This window comes from Streptopelia decaocto (genome assembly GCF_964273445.1).
Source record: "Streptopelia decaocto genome assembly, contig: HAP1_SCAFFOLD_58, whole genome shotgun sequence".
In the NCBI taxonomy this organism is placed as follows: Eukaryota; Metazoa; Chordata; class Aves; order Columbiformes; family Columbidae; genus Streptopelia; species Streptopelia decaocto.
Window position 1 is genome coordinate 232,435 of NW_028115117.1, and position 20,459 is coordinate 252,893.

Here is a 20,459-nt window from a genome sequence, read left to right on the forward strand (position 1 = left end):
ATGCTCTGCCCACATCCACAGCCCTGTCCCTTCCTCACAGAAAGCAAAGACGATGGACAGGCACAACCTGCCCTGGGCAAACCCCGTCACCTTCTCTTCCAGACACCCAGAAATGGGGTCCCAGTGGACATGCTCTGGGACACAGCCCTTAGTTCCCCTGCTCACCCATTGGCCATTTTGAAAAGTGCACACACTGTGTGAGAGCTGCCAGTGGTCAGGGCTCTTTTCCCTCCACACAGGAACTGTCCCTGCAGCTCCAAATAGGCCTTGCAGGAAGGATACCATGAAAATGAGTCATGACAGGGCCCTTTATTTTGTTTAAATACATGATATAATGGACAGTAGTTATACAAGAAAAGCAGGCAGTGAATGGGGGATGACAACATTATCATAATAAACCACCATCAACAAGAAAAAATGGAGATGAAAGGCTGGTTCTGTAATTAGTTACATTAAACTCTTATGTAGAAAAAGATGGGCAGTTTATTGCTTCAGAAAACACTAAGTCAAGAGTTTGCACAGGGCAGCCTTGAGCTCCTGGTTCCTCATGCTGTAGATGAGGGGGTTCACTGCGGGAGGCACCACCGAGTACAGAACAGACACCAGCAGGTCCAGGGATGGGGAGGAGATGGAGGGGGGCTTCAGGTCAGCAAATATGCCAGTGCTGAGGAACAGGGAGACCACGGCCAGGTGAGGGAGGCAGGTGGAAAAGGCTTTGTGCCGTCCCTGCTCAGAGGGGATCCTCAGCACGGCCCTCAAGATCTGCACATAGGACACCACGATGAACACAAAACAGCCAAATGCTAAACAGACACTAACCACAATAAGCCCAAGTTCCCTGAGGTAGGAGTGTGAGCAGGAGAGCTTGAGGATCTGAGGGATTTCACAGAAGAACTGGCCCAGGGCATTGCCCTTGCACAGGGGCAGTGAAAATGTATTGGCCGTGAGCAGCAGAGCAGTGAGAAACCCAGTGGCCCAGGCAGCTGCTGCCATGTGGACACAAGCTCTGCTGCCCAGGAGGGTCCCGTAGTGCAGGGGTTTGCAGATGGCAACGTAGCGGTCGTACGACATGATGGTGAGGAGACAATACTCTGCTGTGATCAAGAAGAGAAACAAAAAGAGCTGTGTCACACATCCCAAGTATGAGATGGCCCTGGAATCCCAGAGGGAATTGGCCATGGACTTAGGGACAATGGTGGAGATGGAGCCCAGGTCGAGGAGGGCGAGGTTGAGCAGGAAGAAGTACATAGGGGTGTGCAGGTGCTGGTCCCAGGCTATGGTGGTGATGATGAGGCCGTTGCCCAGGAGGGCAGCCAGGTAGATGCCCAGGAAGAGCCAGAAGTGCAAGAGCTGCAGCTCCCGTGTGTCTGTGAACGGCAGGAGGAGGAACTGGGTGATGGAGCTGCTGTTGGACATTTGCTTTTCCTGAGCACGGGGCACTGTCATGAGAAAAAAAATAAAGACAGTGAGAATCCAGGGCAGAGCTCTCTGACAAAAATCAAACCAACTCCCATAGACCCTCCCCTGTCACACGCAGACACTCTTGTGTTTTTCTAGGACTACCTGTTTCAGCACTGTGGCTGCAGCCCTGCTTGGGGCTGGAAAATGTGCAACCAAGAGCAGGGCACGTGCCCATTGGCTGTCGATAAGTCAGCCCAGCTCTGCAGAAGTGGGGACACGGGAACGGTGGGGACTGTCCTGGTTCTGCTGACACAGAAGGGCTGTCAGCACTTACTTTCCCAGTGATAGGGAACAGAGATGGTGAAGGCAGTTTAGGAGTTCCAGGTTTTCTTACATCTACCTTCATATTCACTGCAGAGTGTTGTTGGGTGTCAGAAACCCTCAGCATTTCTGCTGCACTCAGGGAGAACAGAGCGAGTCCTGTGAGACCAGAGGGTGCCTGTGGGTCAGTGCAGAGTGAGGGCAGCTGCTCTGTCCCTCTGTCTTGCTCCAGCTGCCCTGGGCTGGCACCTTTCTGAGATGGGGGCTGATCACACTCCCATGTTACCCTGAAAAGCCACCAGGCACTGCTGAGAGCAGAGGGATCCACCTCAGACCATGACAGGTCTCACCCTTTCCTAAGGTCTCAGCACCCAACGTTTAGCCCAGGGCACACACGGCTCATTCCCCAGCCCCACAGACTGCATTGCCCACAGCCCACGGGTCAGAGCAAAGCTGGGACACGTGTGCCCATGGACACACCTGCAGGAAAGGACCCACAAGATCAGGCTGTGACTCTGCAGCTGAAACTGCCATCCCCAGAGAGCCTGACAGCAAGAACAAGATCCCAACTGCAGTGACCCAGAGCAGGGGAGCAAGAAGGAAAATGCGGTGAGGGTGGGTGTGAGAGAGGCCAGGGCAGAGGCAGCCGGGCACTCAGACAGCGTCACCCTTCCCCAGCTGTGCAGCCACCTCCCAGACACCAACACTGCCGGGCAGCTGCTCTCAGCCCCTATGCTCTGCAGAGGAACTGGAGCTCTGGCTGCACAGGAGCTGCTTCATGCCTTGGAGCCCCCGGCCCTGAGGGCAGAGGCTTTGCTGGGTGGGACAGGAGGCCAGGGGGCTGCTCACAGGAGGGATCTGCACTGCAGGAGGTCACAGGGACTTTTCTCTCTTCTCCCTCCCATAACAATTCCGGGTTTGGTTTCCTCTCATTTCTGATCATTTCCCTGCTGCCTGGAGATTCTCCCCCTGGGAGGTGTATCCCTGTCCATGTCTGTTCCCTGTCAGTGCTCACAGACCATCCCACCCTCTGTGCCCTCCCGCTGGCCCTACAGATCCTGCCTGTTCACAGGGCACTGCCTGGGGGCATCTTCCTGTCTGCAGGCTGGAAACCAGGACAGGTCAGACTAAGGCTGACGGGTCCAGCCAAGGTGATGCGGGTGCTGTGCACAGGCAGAGGGGTGGGGAAGGGATGTCATGAGCCTTCTGGCAGATGTACTGATCACTCAGAGTTGCAGGTCAGGAGTCTCAGTGACTTGTTTCAGCATGAGAGCTCATTTTCATTTTATCCTTTCCTGCACCCCCCACCCCCTGGGAGAGGAAACTGAAAAGACAGGCTCAGGAAAGCTCCTTATCTGTCTGGTAATCCTTGCATTGATCTTGTCATTGGGGCATCCCCTTAGAAAAATCCTGCAGGTGATCTGGATGTGTGAGCAGTCCTGACCCACACAGCACCCTCTCCACCGCAGAAGCACCTTTCCTGCCCTTATCGGGGATGCTCCTTCCCCCCACAGCTTGTCCCCACAGCACCGCTGGGATCTCCCCCAGACAGGGACCCTGCTCTGCAGGACAGCCCTGGGCACCCCTGGGTGCTCCCCCTGCAGTCACCCTCAGCAGAAGTTGTCATCATTCGCTGTCCCTCTGACAGTGCAGCAGGGAAGCCCTGCTCTGGAGTGTGTTCTTCTCCTCTACAACAGAGATACTGTGAGAGAGACCTGACACATCCTGTAAATCGTGGAATGTACCAGCCTAAGGTCTCCCTCCAGGAAATGCAGCTGCATTGTCCTACAGCCAAAGACTTACCGTGTTAGATCTGTGATTTGTCTCATTGAATCCTCAGCAACCAAACACCCCACATTGCCTTTAATCTCTCTCTGCCTGGCTCCTGTGCCCTCGGTGCTGCAGGCAGAGCCCTCAGCCCTGCTGCGTGTGCAGAGGAGCTGCTCCTGGGCAGAGCTGTCTCTCTGCAGCGCTGCCGCTGCCATGAGCTCCCTGTGTCCCAGGAGCCCAGCCCAGCTCAGCAGCACAGGAGCAGCCCATGATGTCCCTTTCTCTGTCCCCTCTGGGCTCCTCCAGGTGTCCCTGGGGCTCCAGAGGCACAACTTCGAAGTTGAAGTAATCAGTGATGTTGATTCTCTCTCCTCTTCAGAGACACTTCTTTCCAGCATTGTATTTTTCATTTTAAAAAATGAATCGGTATGAGAATCGTCTTTTCTTGTCCCATCATTAGACAGGACACCAGGAATGTTACAGAAAATTATCTAATTTCTGCAAACTGGGGAAGGAATATCTTCAGTTGAATGACTTTAGGCATTTTGTTCTGGTTTTACACTCCTGGGTCTAGAGAGGCATTCATCAGTCTTTGGACATGTCATGTCTGTGCTCTGATTCAAAGCTTTTGCACACATGGGCCCTTGGACACTTGGTACCAGGTTTCTTGTGGCAGGTCAGAGCTGGGCTGGTGCCACAGCTGGGGTGGCTCAGCCCAGATGTGAGGCAATGTCCTCAGCCAGGGACCTGACTGGGGGAGGTGGAGCTGTCAGTGCTGCAGACAGAGCTGTGACACGGATGGAATGAACTGCCAGGCAGGGTGGCAGGAGTGAGTTCATCTGGTCTGCAAGGACAGCAGCAACAGTCCAGATCAAAACCCAGCCTAAACATGTAAAGAGGTTTACGCAGGGTGGATTGTGCCTGTCCATTCTCTTTGCTTTCTGTGAGGAAACGACAGGGTTGCTGGATGTGGGGACAATAGTTATGATATTTTACTTGCAAGTCAGCAAGGCATCCATCATCATCCCCTGCAATATTCATGTGTCCAAAGCAGGATATTATGGTCTGCTTTGATGTTCAAGTAAATGGCTATAAAGCAAGCTGGATGGTTGGGCTGAGAAGGACAGTAGGTAAAAGGAGCAACTTTCCAGTCATGAGGACAGTCCAGCACTGGAAGCTGTTTCCCAGGAGTGCGCACTCACTCTGTCCCAGAAAGTGACCAAGATGTGTTTGGATCAAGCCCTGAGCAATCTGGTCTGACCCTGCTGTGAGCAGGAGGTTGGTCAAGACACCTCCTGAGCTCCCTTTGAGCCTCAATGACGCTGTCCTTCCTTCTCCTTCATGTTTTCCATTTACGGACAGCTCTCAGGTGTTCCCTGAGCACAGGAATAATTCAGAGAAGGTCTAGGGCTGCATTACAAGTGCCCCCAAACAGCCCTGACCACAACTTTTCCATCCTTTTTCTTTTGACCTGACCCAAAATCTTCTTTTTTGTTGTCCTAATGCCTTTCCAGAAAGAACTGCCCATCTCTTTAATCCTTTCATAGCAGTTTGTTCAAGAGGTGTCAGCATCCATGTACAGAGTCTGCACAACAGCCAGACATCAAATCCATCATTACAGAAATGGAGACGAGGCTCTTGACCAGCTCCTTGCACCGAGCAATTGGCACAACTTGTCTGCTGAGATTCCAGGGAACATCTGAACTTTAGGAAAGAGAGAATTTTTAGTCCTCTCTGAGCATCCTGGTTCATCTCCTTACTCATGTGGTGGTTCAGGCTGTGAAGAGAATCAAAACCAGCTTCTTGACTGGGGTAGTTCCATTTTACATGGTGCCAAACAGGGCAGACAAATGGGGCTTATAACTCCAATCTCTGCTGCACAGTTGGGACTTCAGAGATTAGAAATATAGGGAATGATGTTGTGCCAGTGCACACCATATAAAGATTCTGGCTTCCTTTGTGCCTTTTCACTAAGCTGGGATCTGTTCCTTGGCTTTCTATGGCTACAAAGGAAACAACTCCCCTATGCCACCTGCCCCTCACACCGGAAAAAGAAAGGAGAAAATGTATGGAAGAGGGATGAACTGGGAGAAATTCTGACCAACAGGTGTATTCTTTCAATAATAAAAAAGGTAGAAGTGAGAGAAAGCACTGTTCTAAGAACTTCATACAAGAGAGCAACTACTGAAACCCAATATGTATTTTGAGAAGTGAGAATGACTGCTGGGAGCTTTAATTCCTCGCCATAACCAAGAATACGGAGTGTTCTGTTATTAGTGATAGAACCACTATTCAAAAACATCCTTGAAAACGTTGCTGTCATCCCTTGCCTTCAAAGCTCAGCCCGCTCAGGATTTGACAGGACTGCTTCAAACATCTGTGACCCAAGTCTTTTACCCCAGGAAGGGGAAAACTTCCAGTGCAGGCACCAAACCAGGGCCCAACCTGCCTGGAGAGCCAGGACAGTTGTGCCACACAAGAGCCACCCTGGACAGAAGCTACGGTTAGTGAGAATAGAAATATTTAAACTCCAATCATACAATCAAAGCATTATGGAATCATTTATTTTGGAAAAGACACATAAGAACATGTAACTCCAACATAAGAACTCCACATAAGAACTCCAACAATAAACCATATCCCTAAGTGCCACATCTCCATGTCTTTTAAACACCTCCAGCAATGGAAGCTCCAATCCTGAGCTGGCAGGACACCATTGGCTGCAGTTGGACATAAGATACTGGTCATGGCTGTGAGTTCAGCCCTCGCTGCAGAATGTCTCACACCCTCACTGAGGAGGGCAGGGGGCTGGGAGATGGGAGCACGTTTCAGTTTCCAGATCCCAGGACAGAGCCCAAACCATCCTGCCCTTGGACTCTGGATCCCATTTCCTGAGATGCAAAGCTGGTGGGACTTCTGAGGATAATCATGTTAAAAGGCATGAAAAGTCCTTCAAATGTTTGTGTAATTTGTCTAGGAATGTCAGTTGTATATGCTTATATTTAAATATCTGTAAAATAGTACTCTGCATCTCTGGTAGCCCCTCTGGCATTGACAATTAAATAGGCATTTGCACTATAAGGATCCATACCCCATCCACAAGCACACATCTAAGTGGTTCAGATGAAGGGTGGTCTGGCAAACGTCACCCTTTGTGTCCCCAGGTGATGGACACTGCTCATGTGCCTCTGCAGAGAGTGGCAGGAGCTGGATCCCCTTCTCGGGACAGACTCCTTCCAGGAGAGACACAGACACAGGGGAACTCATCAGGGCTTTACGGTATTTCACTGGCATCAGTTTGACATATTGGGTGCTGTCCTGTGACTGCCCTTTCTGCACAAATGATCATACAAACACAGCCATTTAGTGAAACATGGTCATAAATGGGCTGTTATGGACAAGAAATGTAACCACGAACTGTGGAGAGAGCGAGGAAGTTCATAATAAGCACCAGGAAGAACCAAGAAGCTCGAGGCCTCTTCTGAAGAGCAGGAGGCCTGAGCAGCCATGATTGGCCATTGTAGGTGTGGGAGAGGGTCAGGGCATGTCAGGGAGAAGCAATGAGATGGTGATGGCTTCAGTGAACCCTTCCAGCCATGTCTGAGCCCAGAAATGGAAAGCAGTTGATGTCTGCAGGTGGAGGAGGAACAGGAGGAAGATTTTCCTGGGAATACGGAAGGAAGAAAGGCCTCTGAGGGCTAATCATGGCAGTGCCATTTGCATGCTGTGGGCATGGTTGTGCCTGGGAGATGGGGAACGGCTGCTGCTGGGGTGGCTGTGCTCAGTCATGGCCCATGAGCTGACCCTGCTCTGCTCCTCTCTTACACTGCCCACACTTGGATGGTCCTCAGGAATCATCCAGGAACCTGGCGGATCCATGAACCTCCTGCACTGATGGGCTATGGATCCAAATAAGGGATTCAAACAAGTTTGAGACTGAGACATTGAGGTGATTGGTGACCATTGCCAGGTGTATGAAAGAAGCTGGATGAGTTGTGAGGAACTCACGGGCATTTCCAACTCCACAGAAAACCAGAGCCTTGCAGTTAAAGCAACAGCACTTGACATAAACACCACCCCAAAACAAAAAACACTCACACTGACCACAGCAAAAGCCTTGAAAAACATTGGAGAAAAATCTACTAGGTCCCAGGGGTCAGGGCTCAGCCATTCTGGTGATGAACAAGCATCAAGGGCTGACATTGCACCAGAGCCACCTCCACATGGCCCTCACCACCTGTGACCACTGTCTCCAAGTCTTTCCTTTACCATCCCCCAGGGACAGGGACCTGCACTGGTTGTTTCCTTCACAGCTGTGTCAGTGATGGCCCTTCATGGGGTCCCAACACCCTCAGAAACTTGGGGTTTGCTTCTGCCTTTCACTTCATTAGACGTTTGTTCAGTTCCAGTAGCTGCAGTTCAGAATTGCGACACCAGAGGGCTCACTAACATCTAAAATGCTCTTACAAGCCAAGGTTCTGTGCATCATTTTCCTAGGGGCTTCAAGTCTGGTGTGGATGATTAGAGAGATTTCAGGAACAGCCAAACAGAGAGCATTTCCACAATAAATAGCAGTTAAGCCAAATTTCTTCTATTTCCTTCCCTGCTCGCCCTTCCCTTCCTTTCCAGAACAGGTGGTATCAGCAGACTCCAGTTCATATTGATGTGTTGCATCTCCTGATAAAGACTGAATATGTCAGAAATGTGGGTACATAAATCACCATGTGAGTGAGGAGACAGGCCAGGACAGCTCAAGAGGAGTCACACTCCTCTGGACCAAGAGGTGGGTGTCCCTGGCAATCTCAGGTGCCACAGCACAGTGATGCTTGTGTTCAGGGAGGTGGTCAAGTGACCCATCTCCTGTTCTGTAGCGGTGTCTGAGTTTGCTCAGGACACCCCTGACTTGAGCCCCATCTACTCCTGGGTGTTCTCCAGACTCCTGCCTTCAGGAGCAAAGTCCGAGGAGACCTTGCTGGTGAAGATGGAGGCAAAGAAGCCATGAAGAACCGCAGTCCCGTCTGATTCTACTCTTATGAAGTTCAGCAGCAGGCCCACGTTCACCCTGTACATTCTCTTACTGCAAATGAAGCTCTGTCAGCTCATCTTGCTGCCCTTCCAGTGCAGGTATCAAGTCCAGGGCAGCTTTGACATCATCCCCACATCCATGGACAAGGTTTCTAAATTCCTCCTTTGCAGCTTCCCCTGCTCCCACCTCCTGTGTGCTGCCTTTCTGCCCTGCAGCTCCATCACTTCAGAGGAGCAGCCTCACAAGATAAATGCTTCTGTTCATGGGTACTTGGAGAGATCATTCTTGTGCTTGGAGCAGCCTGTCCTGTAAGAATTATCAGATTTCCTGAGCTCCTTCACCCTTCAGATCTATTTCCATGTCTCCACCTGCCCACCATCCCCCAGTATGTCCAAGCTTTCTCTTCTGGATTCCACCACCCTGTGCTCTGTTGCTGGCCTTCCTCCCTCCCCTCTGGTGCCTGGGACCCCACTGTGTCCTGCTCATGACAACCAAGGTGGACACTGATGTTCACATCCCTCACCAGGGTTTCCTTGTTTCCCGGTTCCAGATCCAAGTGAGAATCACCCGTGTTGCCCATCAAGCAGACATTTTAAGAAGTTGGCCCAAGATCCTTTGAAACTGCACCTGCAAATATGCCACGCCCTGAATGTCTGAACAATTACAGTTTCCCATGGGAACCTGCTCTTTGACTGGTGATTTCCTCAGGTTGCTGACAGAAGATCTTTTCCAGTATTTGTCCATGATGCAGCAGTTTGTAACACCCAACACACTGTAACCCTGTACTGTGTTTACATGGCAAAGTCTGAGCGTGAGTGTGGGTGTGTGGCAGTTGTCACCTCTGAGAGGACAACATGAGTTTCACTGACATCAGACAGAGGGGATTTCAACTGGCTCCAAGATGGACCCACTCCTTGCCAAATCTGAGCCACTCAGTGATGCCGGCAGCACCTCTGGGATATTGTATTTGAGAAAGGGTAAAAAACGCTGCACAACAGCAGGTGGGAGACAGGAGGGAGGAGATGGGAGAGAAAAGCTCTGCAGACAACAAGGTCATATCCCATAGGACCCAAGCAGGTCCCTCAGCAGCCAAATCCTGCTCTCCTGATATCCTGCTCTTGGCCTTGTTCTCATCTCCCAGGAGCCTCAGCTCCACTTTCCCATCCCTGACTGTTCCATCCTGACCAACTCTTTCTGGTTTGTAAGTGTGAAGTCCCACAGGGCACCTCACCCCACTGACTCCTCAGTCACCTGTGTCAGGAAGATGTTGTCAATGAACTCCAAACCCTCCTGGATGGCTGGTACCTTGCAGATATTGGGATATCTCAGGTCTGCCACGACGACACAGCCCTGGAAACATGAGGCTTCTTTCATTTGTCTGAAGGAGGCCTCATCTAATTCCAATTTCTCATCAGTGAGTCAGTAGCTGATGTCCAGTCACCACAACACTGCCCATGTTGTTCTGCCCTCTCATGCTGACTCCTCAACGTTCAGATGACATTGTCTGTCCCCAGGCAGAGCTCCACACATTCCTGCTGCTCTACCATATGAATGGAAACTTCCCCTGAAAGTGTAGACATCTGGCATTATGAGTACTGGACGCCCAAGACTCCACAATTTCTCCAGGAGACGGTATTTGTAGTGCCTTGTAACTCCTTATCCTGTTATTTTGGGAGAGACACCCTAATCAGGATAAGCCATCTGCATGGAAACATTAACAACTGAGCGAATGGAGCTTCTGTCCAGGGAGAAACGCAACTTTGAGGACATCTGGAATTCACCCATCAGAAAGATCTGAAGTTTGATAAGGGGAAGTGGCCATTTCTGTATCAGGGTGGCACAATAACCCCATCCATCAGGACAGAGCAGGACCTGACACACTGAGCAGTGGCCCTGAGGAGAAGGGCCTGGGCACTACAAGGTCCCCACACCAGCCCGTGGTGCACGCTCACCATGAACAAGGCAGCTGCACACGGGGCTGCGTGAGGATGAGCGTGGTGACCCAGACACCTGCAGTTCTCATCCTATTCGGTTCAGCACCGGTGTGACCCACACACACGGGTGTGTGCCAGTGTGCCGCTTCCCAGTTTGGAGCAGCAGGGAGGAACTGGAGAGTGCAGGGCTGTGCCAAGGCAGGTTCAGCACCTTGTGCACATGGTGTGGGGTGCTGAGGGACCTGGGCTGCTTTGGCCCAGCAGCGCTGGGGAGGCTGCAGCAGTGCAGGAGTAGCCTGAGAGTGCTTGAAGGGTGGTTTCAGAGATGGTGGAGGTTTCTGCATAGTGGGAAAGAGCATGAGAAAGAAATAATGGCCGAAGTGCAGCTGGGGAGGTCCAGGCTGGACATGAGCAGAAAGGAATGTGATGGAAGGGCAGTGCTGGGGAGGATGGAGAGACCTCAGCAAAGGAAGGAAGATGCTCAGACAGGAGCAAGGTGGGGCAGCAGGGGGGATGTCTCCAGCCTGCAGGGACAGAGGTGCAGGGGATGCCACAGCACAGGACAGGCTGTTCTGGAGATGATCACTGGATGGAAAGAGGCTGAAAGCCCCACCAGACATGAGCTCCTTCTCCCCTTGGCTGTGGCTGTTGTCTGCACCTCTGATGCCTGTGAGGAGACACCTTGTCCTTGCAGCACAGGGGCCTCATGGCCTCCTTGTCCCCAGCCAGGAACCTGGGAGGTGTGGGACCATAGTCCTGCCCTTGGCCTTGCACAGCCCCACATCACACTGTCCCAGGAAGAGCCCTGGGCAATGTGGAGGGACAGGATCTGACTTCCCAGGGCTAGGGGTCAGGGCTTGGCCCTTTGGTTAATGAAACACAACCAGGTTTACTCAGCATCAGACCCACCTTTACTGGGCTTTTCCTGACCTCCAGTTTTCTTCTCTAACTGAACCTGGATATTGTTTCTCAGTAGGTTCCCTCAGTGGGACCCATTAACATTACAAGAAACTTTGGAGTTTGAATCTGACTTTGACTTCTTGAGAAGTTTCATCACCCTCCTCCAGGGTCTGAGGTCCATGGACTCAGCACCAAACCCACCAGAGGGGTCATTAGAGAACCTTGGGCTGCTCCTGTGCTGCTGAGCTGGGCTGGGCTCCTGGGACACAGGGAGCTCATGGCAGCGGCAGCGCTGCAGAGAGACAGCTCTGCCCAGGAGCAGCTCCTCTGCACACGTAGCAGGGCTGAGGGCTCTGCCTGGGGATCTCAGGAGACGAGCAAGGCACAGAGAGATTAAAGGTGGTCAGGACTGGGAGGATGACTGAGAGCTCACTGGAGGAGAAACCTTTGCAGCCCTTGCCATGGTAAGTCTCTGGTGCAGGGCAGTGCAGCTGTAGCTCCTGGAGGCATCTCCTGAAACTGGCACAGGCACAGCTGGTGGGATCTGTAAGGACGGGGCTCTTGTCAGGCCATGTTGAACACTGTGAAGCCGGGTGAGCACCCAGGGGTGCCCAGGGCTGTCCTGCAGAGCAGGGTCCCTGCACCCCAGGGCTGTGCCGGGCAGGGACTCTGCCGCCTGCCAGGGTCAGCGCTCAGCCTGCCCGGGAGATCCCATGGCAGCAGCTGTGGGGGGAAGGAGCGACCCCCGGCAGGGCAGGCAGGGAGCTTGTGGGGTTGAAGGGGGCTGTGTGGGTCAGGGCTGCTCAGAGCTCCAGATCCACCCACAGACATGGCAGAGGGTCCTTCTGAACAACGACATCAATACAGGAACAGCTGCAAGGGAAGGAGTCTGTGCTTTCAGTTTTCCACTCTTGCTCGTCTGGGTGTGCAGTGGGCGATGGGGATTTATTTCTCTCTTTGGAGAAGACACTGAGACCCCAGTTCCCGTTAGGACTTGTCTGAGCTGCTCCTGAGCCCCTGCACACACAGAGCTGCCCCTGGGCAGTGCCAGGAGGTGTGAGCAGGACAGAGCTGAGCACACAGCGGGTGGGACGGGGTCTGTGACACTGACAGGGAGCAGACCCAGGGAGAGAGACACAGCTGCAGGCAGCACAGACATGGGCAGGAAGAAGGAGATGGACCAGAAATGCTGGGGAGGGGATTCAGGCCCCCCTGCCACCCCCCGCAGTGCAGACACATTCCCCAGGGCAACCCCTGGCCTCCTCTCCTCCCCAGCAGACCCTCTGCCCCAAAGCCATGGGGTCCAGGTCACGAGTCTCCACCTCAGCAGCTGGACCTCCAGGTGAAGGGTTCCTGGAATGGGGTACACAAAAAAGGTGCTAAAAGTACTTGCTCTCCAGTGTCATTATGTGAGTGGCAGCAGCACAGCCGGGTCAGGAGAAGGTTCCACATCATGCCCGTCTGCCTTTCTGTCCTTGCTTTATCTTCTGGTAGCACTGCAGTGTCCTTCCCTGTTTCTCCACCTGTCCCTGGTGCTCTTGCTCTCTGGGGTTGGGTGGCAGTGTGGGTCAGTTTTTGTTCTGACAGCAATTTAGGGGGTCTTGACCCAGAGCTGTGTTCATAGAAATTAGATGCCCAAGCTGCATTTTAAACTGTGATGAACTATTTTTCTCACTTGTTAGAAATAAAGAACGAGCTGAAACAACCCTCCATCAGAGAGGGGGTTTTCCATGAGAAACAGCATGTTTGTTTTCCTCATAGAAGTGTCCCCTGATGTGTCACTGTCTTTTCCTCCTTGCACAGGTCCTCATGCCCACAGGCAGCCAATGTCCAACAGCAGCTCCATCACCCAGTTCCTCCTCCTGCCGTTCACAGACACACGGGAGCTGCAGCTCTTGCACTTCTGGCTCTTCCTGGGCATCTACCTGGCTGCCCTCCGGGGCAACGGCCTCATCATCACCACCATAGCCTGGGACCAGCACCTGCACACCCCCATGTACTTCTTCCTGCTCAGCCTCGCCCTCCTCGACCTGGGCTGCATCTCCACCATTGTCCCCAGATCCATGGCCAACTCCCTCTGGGACACCAGGACCATCTCCTTTTTGGGAAGTGTTGCCCAAGTCTTTCTGTTTGTCTTTTTTGTTACAGCAGAGTATTGTCTCCTCACCATCATGTCGTACGACCGCTACGTTGCCATCTGCAAACCCTTGCACTACGGGACCCTCCTGGGCAGCAGAGCTTGTGTCCACATGGCAGCAGCTGCCTGGGCCACTGGGTTTCTCCATGCTCTGCTGCACACGGCCAATACATTTTCACTGCCCCTGTGCAAGGGCAATGCCCTGGGCCAGTTCTTCTGTGAAATCCCCCAGATCCTCAAGCTCTCCTGCTCACACTCCTACCTCAGCGAACTTGGGCTTCTTGTGGTTAGTTTCTGTTTAGGATTTGGCTGTTTTGTTTTCATTGTGGTGTCTTATGTGCAGATCTTGAGGGCCGTGCTGAGGATCCCCTCTGAGCAGGGACGGCACAAAGCCTTTTCCACCTGCCTCCCTCACCTGGCCGTGGTTTCTCTCTTTGTCAGCACTATCATATTTGCTCACCTGAAGCCCCCCTCCACCTCCTCCCCATCCCTGGACCTGGTGGTGTCTGTTGTGTACTCTTTGGTGCCTCCAGCAGTGAACCCCCTCATCTACAGCTTGAGGAACCAGGAACTGAAAGTGGCACTGAAGAAGCCGATTCAGTCATTTTTCTGTCAGCAGCAATAAGTTACCCATGTCTCTTCAGAAGTGATTTCCAGTTCATCTCAGGAACCTCCTGTGCATTGAGCATTTCATCTGTTATAACCATGTTTGTCAATGAATTTCTTCTCCCACAGCACTTCTCCAGAGCAGTGACTCAGAGGCCTGTCTACCTGTTTCTGGGGCCCTGGTACAGCTGGTGTCCTGTGTCACATCTCTGTAATACAGGTGTGGACCCATTTTGAAATCACCGTATTTCTGAAATTGGGGATCTTTTTGAAACACCCCGCAAAAGGGGATTTCCTCAGTCTCAGTACTTGGAGCTTGGGCTCTTCTTCCAAAGCTGTGGTCAGCCTGAATAAATTTCCCCCACAAGGCCATGCTGCTGTACTTGTGTTTTTCATGGCTCAGGGGAGGACATGGGGCACCATGTTACATCATGGTGCTGGTTTGAGTGTCCATCTGTGGGTGCCCAGTGTTCCTGGAGATGGTGAAGGACCTTCAGTGATCTGCCTTGGACTGTCTCGCTGTGGTTTCCAGGCACCACAGCCTGCTCCCTGTGCTCTGTGCTTCAACAGGAGAATGAATGACCCACAGAACCCTGTTTCTGCATTCCCCAGCTCAGGGCAGGCTGCTCTGTCACTGCGGTAGCAGGAGCAGCATGACCAGCTCCTGGCCAGGAGTCGTGTGCTGGTGAGAGGGGCTGGCACAGGAGGGCTGCCAGCAATGGGTGTAAAGGATCTCTTGGAAACAAGAGCAGGGGACAAAGGGGGGCTGGCCTTGCTTCCATCATGCCATGGCTGACCCCAGCCCTTAGGCTGATAGGCTGATCCTTCTCTCTGTGCCAAGCAATCTACCTATCCACCCATCTGTCCATCCATCCATATCAGTTCTCCATCTGGGTGAGCCTCCCCATCACGTTTCTCATCCCAAAGAGATCATAGAATAATTTAAGTTGGGAGAGACTCTCAAGATCATTGAGTCCAATTATTAACCTAACTCTGGCACTAAACCATGTCCCTAAGAACCTCATCTATATGTCTTTTAAACACCTTCAGGGATGGTCACTCAACCACTCCTTGGGCAGCCTGTTCCAATGCCTCACAAACTCTTCCATGAAGAAATTTTTCCTAATATCCAAACTGAATATTCCCAGGTGCAACTTGAGGCCATTTCCTCTCCTTCTACCACTTGCTACATGGGAGAACAGACCAACACCCTCCATGTTCCAACCTCCTTTCAGGTAGCTGTAGACAGCAATAAGGTCTCCCCTCAGTCTTCTTTTCTCCAGGCTAAACAGCCCCAGTTACCTCCACTGCTCCCCATCTGATTTGTTCTCCAGACCCCTCACCAGCTTTGTTGCCCTTCTCTGAACTCACTCCAGCACCTCAAGGTCTTTCTTGTAGTGAGGGGCCCAAAACTGAACACAGGATTTGAGGTGCATCCTCACCAGTGCCAAGAACAGAGGGATGATCACTTGCCTGGTCCTGCTGGCCACACTATTCCTGATGCATGCGGGGATGCTGGTGGCCTTCTTGGCCATCTGGGCACACGCTGGCTCATGTTCAGTCACTGTCCATCAGCACCCCCAGGGCCTTTTCCATTCGGCAGATTTCCAGCCGCTCTTCCCTGAGCCCGTAGTGCTGCCTGGGGTTGTTGTGACCCAAGTGCAGGACCCAGCACTTGGCATGAAATTGAACAAGTCCAAGTGTTGGATTGTTCACCTGGGATAGAGTAACACTGAGTGCAAGTGTAGATTTGGAGAGAGCGGCTGGAGAGCAGCCTTGCAGAAAGGGATCTGGCGTGATGGTTGGCCACAGGGTCAATAGGAGCCAACACTGTCCCGCAACAGTCAAGACAGTAACCCCCACGCTGGGGTGCATCAAACACAGCATGGCCATGTGGTCAAAAGAGGTGACTATGCTGCTGTATTCAGCATTAGTGCAGCCTCACCTTGAGTTCTGTGTGCAGTTCTGGGCACCACATATTTTTACACAAGGACGTAAAGGTCCTTGAATGCATCTAGACCATCCTCAAGCCCATTGGAGGCCCTTAGGAAGAGTTCCTCTCTCCAAATATCCAGCCCAGCTTGTTGCTGCATGAACAACCAGGAGAAACTGCCCCTGGACCCTCATTCCAGACCCCATCTCCTCCACCCCCTACAGGCAGTGCTTTCCCCCTTGGCACTGAGGTGGTTCCAGGGACCCAAGAGACACCTGTAGGAGGAGATGTTGGGTGGGGATATGGTGTCCTTCAGTGCTCCTCATGGTACCTCCTGCTGGGCTTCGTGCCACTGGTCACAACCCTCTGAGCCTGGATGTTCAGCCAGTTCTCAGTGGTGCTAAACAGGAACATGCCCATGAGCACATTGGGCTGCACTGGGAGGAGTGTGGCCACCCAGACAAGGGCAGTTATTGTCCATCGTGACTCAGCACTGGTGTGGTCACATCTGGAGCCGTGTGTCCCAGTGTGAGGTTCCCCATTCTGGAGGAACGGGAGGAGCTGTCGTGTGGCCAGAGAAAGTCTGGGTCACGTGTGGAGATGTTGAGAGACCCAAACTTCTTTAGCCTGGTGAAGGGGAGCCTGAGGAAACGTGCTGGTTTTACTGAAATTGAGTTAATTTTCTTCATGCATTTTGAACCTCTCTCCTTCACAGCTAGTGCAGTCTTTTGTTTAGTTTTATTATGAGAAGAATGAGATAACGCTGTTTCTTCCCTGGGATAATTTTTCCTTTTATCAGCTTTACAGTGTTTGCCATTTGCTATGAAAGGAATGTCAGAACTCACTGATATCTCGGCTGTTGTCAGGGAAACCAAGGACTTCTTTGGCCATCCAGCTGTGGATGCAGATTGGCAGGAATGGACACAGACAGGACAGCACCTGGATTGACATGCAGGCTGATCAATGAAATATTCCCTATGATTTGTGTCATGCTCTGTCTAAAGCTGGAGCCGGCTTTTAGGGCTTGTTACATCCGTTACTTTGGGTTTTCCAGCTGGTTTGGTCAGTTCCATTCAGAAGTTTCATCCTGTCAGGAGTTCGATGTTAGTTCGGCCTTTCGCCGTTCTGCCATTTTGCCGTTGGCCTTTGGGCCTTTCTGCCTGTGGCCCTTTTGCTCTCTCTTGCTGGGATGGGCTGTTCAGGACCAAGGTGCTCCATTCTGCAGGACTGGCTGCTCCGTGTGACTGGAGTTACACGGGGGATAGCACTGAGTATATTTTCTTAATTTAATTTATCTATTTCTATTTAATTGACCTGGACTATTGTCAGTGAAACCAAGGACTTCTCTGGAGTCCAGCTGCAGGTGAAAATTGGTAGGAGAGGGCACAGACAGGACAGCACCTGGATTGACATCCAGGTCAATCAACAACTATTCTCTACCATTAGTGTCATGCTCAGTATAAAGCTGGAGATGCCTTTTCCAGCCCGTTAGTTTTGGTTTTCCGGTTGCTTTGCTTAGCTCTGTTTGGAAGTTCCATTCTATTGGGAGTTCAGTGTTCGTTCAGTTTTACGATGTTTTGCTGTTTTTCAGTTGGCCCTTGGGCCTCTCTGCCTTTTGCACTGGTACTTTCTCTTGCTGGGATCAGCTGTTCAGGACCAGGGTGCTCTCTTCTTTTGGGATGCCTGTTCAGCACAACTGGAGTTATGTGGGGGATTGCACTGAGTGTCATATATTTTACTTTATGTGTATTTTAGTATAAGCATATAAGTAGTAGCAGTGTATATTTTTATTGTCTTATTAATTTTCTGTCTAAACCCACAAGTTTCTCCCTTCCCTTTCAGTTCTCTCCCTTATCCCACCTGGGGACTGGGAGCAGGATGTGAGCAGCTCTCATAGTCTCAGTTGGTGGCTGTGGTAAAACCATGATAAGAAATGGTAGTAGTAGCTTCAGAAAACTTGAAAATCACTTTCCAAGATGACACCTTTTATTTTATTTTATTTTACTATTTTTGGTAGAGGGAACAGCATGAGAAAAAAAAAAAACGTCATAAACTGAAGCTCTGGAGGTCCAGAGTGGAGCTCAGGATAAAGGAATGTCATTCTGAGTGCAGTGCTGTGGTCATTCAGAAGGACCCTGGATCAGGCATGGCTTTGTGTTTCCAGGAACAGCTGGTGAGGATGGAGAGACAGCAGCACAGGTGGGGACACACTGTGGTGAGAACAAGGTGGGGAAGCGCATGGGGTGTCTGCAGCCTGTGGGGAAACAGCCACAGGCCTGGGACAGTGCAGGATGGACCGTGGTGGACATGGCCAAGGGCGCTGGCAAGACTGGATGTCCCTGAAAGAGCCAAGGTCTTTGTCCCCTTGGCTATGGCTGATGGCCCTGCCAGCGAGGCCTAAGAGGAGACACATGGTTGTCATGGCCATGGCACCCCATTGCCTCCTTGCACCCCCAGGGAGTGTCACACCATTGTCCTGCACTGGGCATCGCACTCCCCACAGCCCCAGGAAGAGCCCTGAGCCACACGTGAGGGACAGGATCTCCCTTCCCAGGGGCAGGGGCTCAAGGCTTGGCCATTGTCCTTCATCAGACAAACCAAGGGCTTTCTCAGCATCAGAGCTGCTGCACTTTGCCTTTGCCTGATGCAATCACTGCCTCCAATTATCTGCTCTAACGAGTCCCTGGGGAGGCTTTGTCAGTAATAGCCCTCAGTGGGGCCCATTAATGCTTCAAGGTACTTTGGAGTTTGCTTCTGACTTGGACTTCTTGAGGAGATTCTTCAGTCTGTGCTTGGTATCTGAGGTTCATGGACTCAGCACCAAATACGCCATGGGGCTCATTAAAACACAGAAAGCCCTAATGAGCGATGTTTCTTTCTGTAATTTCATTCACATCTTCAAGACTTGTAGAACTAACTGGAGAGGTTTCAATGGGACACTTAGTGATGAAGATTTCAAAGAAGATTTCATAAAGGAGGGTTTTCACTTTCCAGGGTGTTTTCTGTCATTTTTCAGTATATAGAAGAAGTGACAGCAGCATTCTACAATGGACATTGATCCAGAGGGTCTCCTGAAGACATCTGGACAGGCAGGAGAACAGCCCCTTGAGGCTGGACACTGTATGGACAACCTCGCTCCTCACCCCCCCACCCCCACTCTGCCAGTTCCTTCATTGGCCACCAGAGATTGCATCACTTTTCCTCCATCAGACTTCTCCACTGAGCTCTGCAGGAGATGCTGCAGCTCCTGTGCACCACCTCCACCTGCTCTCCTGGGCAAACACTGCACAGTTTAATAAACAGCAAAACACTTTCCTCAGCTGTGTGTGTAAGCTGGATCTAATGAGGTCCACCATCCACAAGGGACATCCACACATAAATTGTTTTAGACAAAGAGATAGGAAAGGATAGAAATAAACACAATTAATGTGTTGACTGCCATGTTCATTAGAGCTCTGAAGAATGAGTCAAGTTTGTAACTCCCTGAAGCTCAAATCAGAAACCAGACAGTTGAGAGGAACTGAGTGCCCAAAGAGCAAGTGGAGGAGAAACCTGAGAGCACTGGGAAGGGCAAACGTCCAGACAGTGCTGGAAAGTTGTCCTTGGACAGGGACATTTAATCAGGAGAGGTAGAAACTCCTGAATGACAAGGGAGATGAAATAACAGACTGTTGGTAACAGAAGTACAGGGGAAGACAAATATTTCTTCTCCTATCCTTTGTACACTTCCCCATAATTCACTTTTTGTTTTTTTTTCTTTTAAATTTTAATATGTTAAAAAAAACACTAAACAAAAATCTCCAATCAAACAAACAAACAAACCAAACAAAAGAAACAAAAACCCCCAAAAAACAAAGCAAAAAAAACCCCAAACCAACTAAACAATAACAACCAAAACCAAAACAGCAACAACAACAACAGCAACAAAACAAACCACAAACAAAACAACAACAAAAAAGTGCGCCTTTCCAGGCAGACATCAGTCATCAGCTGTCTCACCATAAACAGACAGTTCCATTTTAGGGCCCAGTGTACCTGAGGTGCTGGCCTGGGATTGGCATCTGTCACACAGGACCTGGGGAGACCAGAGCACCTTGCAGTGCAGGTGGAGCCTGGGCAGGGGTTCCCGGGGCATCTACGCTGGCACCAGGTGTTTGTGTCCCTGGAGCTGAAGACATTTGTGTCCTAAATCTATTCCCAGTTCTGGAAAACTCTTTCCATTTCAAAGAAAAGACCCCACCTCTGCCAAAGAAAAATAAAGAAAGGTGTGCTGACACCTTCCTTTGCTTTGTATCTTTGTCTTCAGTTCTTCTTATTTTAATTTTCATTGACATTACCTGACATCTGATGGGCCTGCAGGCATGAAGCCAAGATCATGTTGTGTCTTGCACAGCGCCCCATGCCCTCTGAACCTTCCCTGCCCAGGACTCC

The 20,459-nt window shown here is 51.3% G+C and overlaps 2 protein-coding genes across 2 annotated transcripts; one reads left to right on the forward strand and one right to left on the reverse strand.

Annotated features, from left to right (window-relative positions):
- Positions 1–501: 501 nt before the first annotated feature.
- On the reverse strand, positions 502–1,416 carry LOC309452922 (olfactory receptor 14J1-like; the record flags this gene model as incomplete). The annotated part of the gene is made up of 1 exon (XM_082077578.1): positions 502–1,416. The coding sequence occupies one exon, from the start codon at positions 1,414–1,416 to the stop codon at positions 502–504; it is 915 nt and encodes a 304-aa protein (XP_081933704.1).
- Positions 1,417–13,178: 11,762 nt separating this feature from the next.
- Positions 13,179–14,114, forward strand: LOC309452928 (olfactory receptor 14C36-like; the record flags this gene model as incomplete). Its single annotated transcript, XM_082077583.1, has 1 exon — positions 13,179–14,114. The coding sequence occupies one exon, from the start codon at positions 13,179–13,181 to the stop codon at positions 14,112–14,114; it is 936 nt and encodes a 311-aa protein (XP_081933709.1).
- Positions 14,115–20,459: the final 6,345 nt, after the last annotated feature.